Below are 7,803 nucleotides of genomic sequence, written 5' to 3' on the forward strand. Positions count from 1 at the left end.
GATGTCCAAATCAGGCACGTGCGCACCTTCCTACCCGACTTGGCAAAGTCGACGTTCAGTGACTGGTACAACTTCTGCCGAGATATATGCACGGAGTGCCTACAGCGAGATCCCGTCATGTATCAACGCGGCAACGCTCCCACGTCGTCCAATTGGGTTTTCGGTATCGTTGAACGCCACACCCGTAAATGTGTGCTCTACATCATGAAAGATCGGAAGCGAACGACGTTGCTCCCGCTCATACAACGACCTGTACAAGATGGCAGCACCATCTATTCCGATGAATTCGCCCGCTACAAATCTTTACGTCGGCTCGGCTACGATCATCAAACCGTCTGCCACAAGACCGAGTTTCTTTCCCCGGACGGAGTGTGCACGAATACCATTGAAGGCCTCTGGTCTGAGGCAAAGCTGCGCATCAAGCACATGCACGGCGTCAGGACGAGTATGTTTCCAGGTGTGCTCGATGAGTTCATGTACCGCTGTATGTACGGTGCCGAGCGATAAATGTACGGCTCGTTCATGGCGGATATTGCTACGCAATATCCCCTGAATCCATGAGATGTTCGCGTCATCGTTGTGTTGCATATGCTATCCCCACTCGGAAGTCGAAAACAATGATTATTCTCTAAAAAAAATTGTGTATTGTTTCCTTGTATTTGTTCGAGGGCGTTTACACACACACACGCACGCACGCAGACTAGGAGATCCACAGTTCAGTAAGTGAAACCAATACATTTCGCTTAATATAGCCTCATGACTACAGACTACGGTATCAGTTCGACCATTAGCATTCGCTTTGCCCTTGGCCTAGCCTTAGAATACCAGTAAGAAATTTATCTGCTTATAGATTTGAAACTGAAGTGTTCCAAATAATTAAAGGTCGAAATCATAAATTGCATGTTTAATAACAAGTGAAAACATGATATTTCGAACCATGATTATTTCGACTATATCATATTTACATGCACATTTTCCCAGTGAGTTCCACGTAATTCAAGGTCGTAACAATCCATTTGATATGTTATAACAATTCAGAAACAATTATTTCCATACATCATTTCATATCATTTGTTCTAATTTTCTATGCCAGTTTCATTCAGTCATGTTCTTTATTATCTACTTTCAGTCGTAATGCCTCCTGTCAAACACAAAAGTAAGCAAAAGTTGCCCCCTTCTTTCAACGACTTGCAAGACCATCTTACAGCCAAAAAACCCAAGACTAAAAGATCTCGAGCGTCACAATCTAATGAAGAACGCCAATCAACACTCGAAGCCGACAGCGACCAACATCGCAAAGCACGCGCTTCACAATCTCATGAGCAACGCCAATCAACACTCGAAGCCGCCAGCGACCAACATCGCAAAGTACGCACTTCAGAATCTGATGAGCAACGCCAATCAACACTCAAAGCCAACAGGGACCGACATCGCAAATCGTCGCATAAATTGCATGCCAATGGCTTGGCACGAGATGCCCAGTCTGTACTGTCTGCAAACCAACACATCAACAACAATGACATTGGTCTTTTAATTAAAGTTGATGGCACCCCAACAAATGCGTGCACCCACTGCAAAGCCCTGCGTTGGAAGCATGAAACTGCATCCATCTGCTGCAGTGGCAGCAAAATCACACTGCCACCACTTCCCAACCCAACTCATATGTTAACACATCTGTGGCAAGGTATGACACCACAAGCACGCCTTTTTCGACAATATACTCGGCAGCTGAATAATGCCCTTGCCCTTGCATCACAGAAGGTTCATGAACCCCCACCACCTGGCAGTGGATGGAACCCCAGCGTAGTCATCCAGGGCAAACTGTACCATTTTGTCGGCCCACTCCAAGCCAACTCAGGTAATATTTCTTTTTTCGAAACCAATTTTCTAAACTAATGATCATATAATCTAAATTTGCATACATAATTGTTAAACAATTTACAACCTTCCAACAAGCTGCTGCAATAAAGTAACTATATGGCGTTCTTCAGAATTTAAATTTCTTAATCTATCACTGTCACCATTTACCTTTCAGTCCATACATATTCGATGAAGACAACAACATTTTAACAAGTTGTCAATACAGTCAGTCAATGACACACCTTCATATCTTTGTTTTAAATTACTCTGAATTATGCCTAAAATATCAAAATCATTTACATTTTAATGCATTGAAATATCTATTCACTTTATCATATCTAATAATGTCATTTTCGTCTCTGAATTATGCCTAAAATATCAAAATCATTTAAATCTTAATTAATGCATTGAAATATCTATTAAGTTTATCATATCTAAAAATGTCATTTACATTTCTACTTCTCACAGGTGACACTCCCCAGTTTGCACAGATATACGTCCATGACCCTGACCATGACCAAGAGGAGGCACACATTCGCCTTGGACACATGCACCTACCTGCCAGCACTACCATCATCCAGCGCAACATGTTGTTAACTTTGCTGCAGTCTCTTCAGCTTCAACTTCGGCAATGCAACCCCTATGTGCAAGATTTCATCCAGGCCTGTGACATACCTGCAGCTGAACTTGGTCAAGTCAACTTTGTCATCAGCGAGAGTGCCAGACCTCTAGGAGAGCATGTCAGACGGTACAACCGCAGCTTTAAGGAAGTGTCAGTCCTGATGGCAGATGCACCTGGCAAAAATGACTTTGTACTTCATATGAGGGAAAGAGCATTGCAGACCTTACAATACACACACCGCGCCACCGACCCACTTTACTATATCTTGCTTTTTCCTCGCGGCACAGATGGCTGGCATCTTGGGCTATGCCATGTTAACCCACGGACAGGAGAACCAGTCAATAAGCGCATGGTGTCAAGAGAATTCTACACGTACCGCCTCCAGCTCCGCCAAAACCAGTCAGATGCCCTATTTCGAGCAAAGCGCCTGTTCCAAGAGTACTGCTGCATGGCCTTTGCAACAGCAGAGAACCAGCGCCTCTTCTATCTAAAGAACAACCAGAAGAAGCTGCGTGCTGAGCTCTACAACAACATCTGTGACATGGTTCATGCTCACGATGCAGCTGGCAAGCCAGGAGATCCAGCATTTGGTAAACCTGTCATCCTGCCACCATCATTTGCTGGGGGACCACGTGAAATGCACCGCCGATTTCAAGACGCCATGGCCATTGTTAGGAAGTATCACAGGCCTGACCTCTTCATCACCATGACCTGCAACCCTGGCTGGAAAGAAATCAAGCATGCGCTGCTTCCAAACCAGACCCCTACTGACAGACTTGACATCGTCGCTCGGGTATTCAAAGAGAAACTCAGGGCATTCCTTGATGAAATCATCAAAGATGGCATCATTGGTAAGGTCACCGCTCACTTATATGTTGTCGAGTTTCAGAAGAGAGGTCTACCTCATGCTCACATCCTCATCATCCTTCGACAGGACTGCAGGCTGCACAAAGCTGAAGACGTCGACAAGGTAGTCTGTGCCGAGCTCCCACCTGACCCCTTAAGCTTTGAAGAGGGCTCTCTGCAACGTCAGCAGACGCAACGCCTCCAGAATATCATCTTGCAGTGCATGCTGCATGGTCCCTGTGGTTCGCAGTACGCAAATGCACCCTGCATGAAGAATGGAATGTGTGACAAGGGCTACCGGAAGGCCTTCAACAAGGAAACAGACTGGAACACCCATGAGACATACCCGACGTACCGAAGACGTTCCCCTCAGCAAGGCGGTCGACAAATCTTCTACAAGAATCGCAAAGTCGACAATAGCTGGGTTGTCCCATACAACCCCTACACAAGCACAAGGTATAATGCGCACATCAACTGCGAAGCCTGCTGCTCAGCACTTGCAGCAAAGTACCTTTTTAAGTACGTACACAAGGGTCCCGATCGTGCAATGATGCACGTGCAAGGTTCAGAAGAACACACACGGACATCTGTGCATGTCAGGGATGAAGTCACCGACTATTAAGACATGCGATCACTAGGCTCCAGTGAGGCATGCTGGCGTCTCTTCGGCTTCAATATCAGCGAACGTCATCCTGCTGTGTACGCAATGCGTGTACACCTCCAAGGCGAGGAGATGATATATTACGAAGAGGGTCAGCAACGCCAAGCTGCTCAGCAAGACCACACCACGGAGCTCACCGGTTTCTTGAGTTACAATAAGGCCCACCCTGACACAGCTGTGAAGTACTGTGACTTTCCAGAGATCTTCACATGGCACAAACCAACCAAGAAATGGGTGCCACGTCGAGGATCTTTTAACACCATTGGCCGGGTCCTTACTATACACCCACTAGCTGGAGAGGTATACTACCTGCGGATGCTGCTCAACCATGACCAAAGCAAAGGTGCAGGATGTCATGAGGTTCTGAAAAGAGTACATGGACACTGCCATGACACCTTCAAAGGTGCATGTGAAGCGCTCGGACTACTCCAAAGTGACAATGAGTGGCACACCATACTCACAGATGCTGCTCTAACACAGATGTGCCCCCAGATCAAAGAGTTGTTCGTTACCTTGCTGCTGTTCAACAAACCTTCTGATCCAGCAGCATTGTTTGATCAACACTACATGGAGTGGTGGGATGACTTGAAGCAGAACATGCCTACTCCACCAGATGACAAGCTTCTCCGTGCCATGGTTCTGCTGGACATTGAACGTCGCTTGCAAAACCACAGCAAAGAGCTCCCAGATTTCTACCTACCAACCATCCCTCACGACATGCGACAGAGAGTGCGGGAACAAGACGACGACTACAAACACGCACATCTACCCATGGTAATCCAAGAAGAACTTGCATACGATATCACAAGTTTGCAGAGCATTGTAGCAGATCGCCTTAACGGAAACCACGCTTTGCTACCATCTCAACGAGCGGTCTATGATGCAGTGATGGATGCTGTTCAGCGCAAAATCCCCTTGGCAATCTTCCTTGATGCAAGAGGTGGAACTGGCAAAACCTACACCCTCAACGCTCTCCTGGCTGCTACTCGAACGTTGGACAACCACAAAAACATTTCCCTAGCTGTTGCATCCAGTGGCATTGTTGCGACGCTTCTCCTGGGAAGTCGCACATTCCACTCCAGGTTCAAGGTTCCAATACAAATAACCGAATCGACAACATTCCAGATCACTAAGCAAAGTGCAGTGGCAGACCTCATTGACCGGGCCAAACTCATCGTGTGGGATGAGGCACCCATGGGTCACAGACACCTGTTGGAAGCACTCGACCGCACTCTGCGAGACATCACCAGCCAGGATTTACCATTCGGGGGCAAAGTAATGGTTCTTGCTGGAGACTTCAGGTGAGCATATTAACTTAAATGCACATACATTACAAAACACATAGAAATATGTCTTCTCCATGATTCATTCATTGAATCCTATAACGCTAATCAATAAGTAATAATAATCATAATAATACAGCAACATTTATATTGCAATCTAGAAATAACATCAATTTGCCAATGACATAAGTATACAAGAATTTCCCAAAACTGTTAAACAGATCAATTAATTCAAATTTATATTAATGTTGTTTCAGATTATTAACAAGACAAAGGTTCTCTATCATTTTCACACAACTTTTGCCTGTCAATAATGGAGCACCGCCAGCTCAGATTGTTCATGCATCACTAAAGTCGTCAAAGCTGCAGAGCCATTTCATTAATCAACTCAGATTGATGCTAATATTGTTTTAGATTATTAACAAGACAAATGTTCTCTATCATTTTCAGACAAGTTTTGCCTGTCATCAAGCGAGGATCACGAGCTCAGATTGTTGATGCATCACTGAAACGGTCAAAGCTGTGGAGCCATTTCACCCTGTTCAACCTGACAGAGAACATGCGCGTGTTGCAGAGTGGTGATGACAAAGAGCTCAAGGAATTTGATGCCTGGCTCCTGCAACTCGGCAATGGTCACATTGACTACATAAGGGACGACACCATGGTGCTACCACCTCACATGTGCATGACCATTGATGACACCTCGCGCAACAGTCTTAACCGGTCTATCATGATGGCAGTCAGCTGGGTGTTTCCAGATCTACATGATCGAAAAAATGACTACGAATGGATTGCACAGCGTGCAATCCTTGCCCCAAAAAACTCGGCTGTAGACACCATCAATGAACATATCTCGAGTACATTCCCTGAAACCCTCACCATGTGCAGGAGTGCAGACAGCACAATAGATGAGGACGACGCCACAAGATTCCCAACAGAGTATCTAAACACGATCAACACTGCTGGCATGCCACCACATTGCCTGGCACTAAAGAAAGGCATGCCCCTCCTCCTACCCATGAACCTTAACCCCAAGGAGGGACTTTGCAATGGCACCCGACTTATCGTCAAGGAGATCGTTCATGGATGCCTCCTGAAGGCATGTCAATTGCAAATGGTGACCAGAGAGGACGGGAAGTGTTCATTTCACGGATCACATTGCAGCCAACTGACGATGCATTCCCTTTCCTTTGGCAACGTCGTCAGTTTCCAGTAAGGGTTGCTTTTGCAATGACAATCAACAAAAGCCAGGGTCAGAGCCTTCATCGGGTCTGTGTGTGGCTGCAAGATCCTGTCTTCACCCATGGACAACTTTATATCGCTGCTTCACGTGTTGGCCACCCAAGCAACCTTCGCTTCGCCATCAACAAAATTCCTGACCTCCCGTCAACCACCACATCAAACATCGTTTACAGGGAAATCCTATCAACAACGTCTTAGTTCCATTGAAGGCAATCATTGCAAATAGTGACCAGAGGACATGAAGTGTTCATTCCATCGATCATGTTGAACACAACGGATGATGAATTCCCTTTCCCATGTCAACGTCGTCAGTTTCCAGTGAGGGTTGCTTTTGCAATTACCATCAACAAAAGCCAGGGTCCGTACCACATACTCTTTGTATACAGCGACTTTGTTTATTGTCAGTTGAGGGAAATGTAAGAAGCGCACTAGCACCACAATATATCGTTTAGCCCCTTCATGGCTGCCACGGAGTGGCTGTTGGCCTCTAGTTCAATCATACCTCTGTGACATACACCTACGGTTATCTACGCTCCACGGATAAACCAACGAGTCCTTGACCTTTCCCCTTACCACGCAGGGGTATGCCACACATGTGAAAAACTGCCGCCTTTATCTATCTGCATAATTATATACAGTGCGTGCGGTGCACTGTGCTGCACCATTTCCAGCACGGCTTGTCGGCAATCATAGGTATATACATCCCTATCTCGCTCTCCAGCAAGTCTCCAGCAGTGTGTGGTCGCAAAGGGATTTATATTCATCATGCCTTAACATACGTGGTCGCACCAGTCGCACAGTCGAAAGCCTTCTCCTATATATGCATATATGTCCCTTGTGTACATGCGCATATCCACGTGTATACTCTTCCCTATATATATATATTATAATATATACATATGTATATTTAAACATCTATGTCGCCTATATACCGTATATATACATATCTTTTGCCATTTCAAGCGTAAATTAAACATATAATATATAGTATATACATATACTCTTAATATTACTATATACTATCATACAACATGATATATATATATATGCCGCATATATATATATACACAGTCGCTCAGTAACACTCCACAGTATATAGCGTAGTGGCGCCATCTATCGGAGAAAAAAAGTGGTTTTTAAACCTGGGGGTGTCAAATAGGATTTGGCCGTGGTTTTTATCACTGGAGATAGCACTACAAATTGGAATAGATTTTGAGCCACATCAGACTGGAAGACTGGTAAGTAATGCATAAGTATTTTGATAAATGTACCAAGAATAAGAGGAAAAC

At 45.1% G+C, this 7,803-nt stretch overlaps 2 protein-coding genes across 2 annotated transcripts; both read left to right on the top strand.

Annotated features, from left to right (window-relative positions):
- The first annotated feature begins 117 nt into the window (after positions 1 to 117).
- On the top strand, positions 118 to 3,950 carry LOC106818313. The gene is made up of 2 exons (XM_014823031.1): positions 118 to 484; positions 2,329 to 3,950. The coding sequence occupies exons 1-2, from the start codon at positions 118 to 120 to the stop codon at positions 3,948 to 3,950; spliced, it is 1,989 nt and encodes a 662-aa protein (XP_014678517.1).
- A 3-nt stretch (positions 3,951 to 3,953) lies between these two features.
- On the top strand, positions 3,954 to 6,488 carry LOC106818314. The gene is made up of 2 exons (XM_014823032.1): positions 3,954 to 5,290; positions 5,723 to 6,488. The coding sequence occupies exons 1-2, from the start codon at positions 3,954 to 3,956 to the stop codon at positions 6,486 to 6,488; spliced, it is 2,103 nt and encodes a 700-aa protein (XP_014678518.1).
- The last annotated feature ends 1,315 nt before the right edge of the window (positions 6,489 to 7,803 follow it).

This window comes from Priapulus caudatus, unplaced genomic scaffold (assembly GCF_000485595.1).
Source record: "Priapulus caudatus unplaced genomic scaffold, Priapulus_caudatus-5.0.1 Scaffold2161, whole genome shotgun sequence".
In the NCBI taxonomy this organism is placed as follows: Eukaryota; Metazoa; Priapulida; class Priapulimorpha; order Priapulimorphida; family Priapulidae; genus Priapulus; species Priapulus caudatus.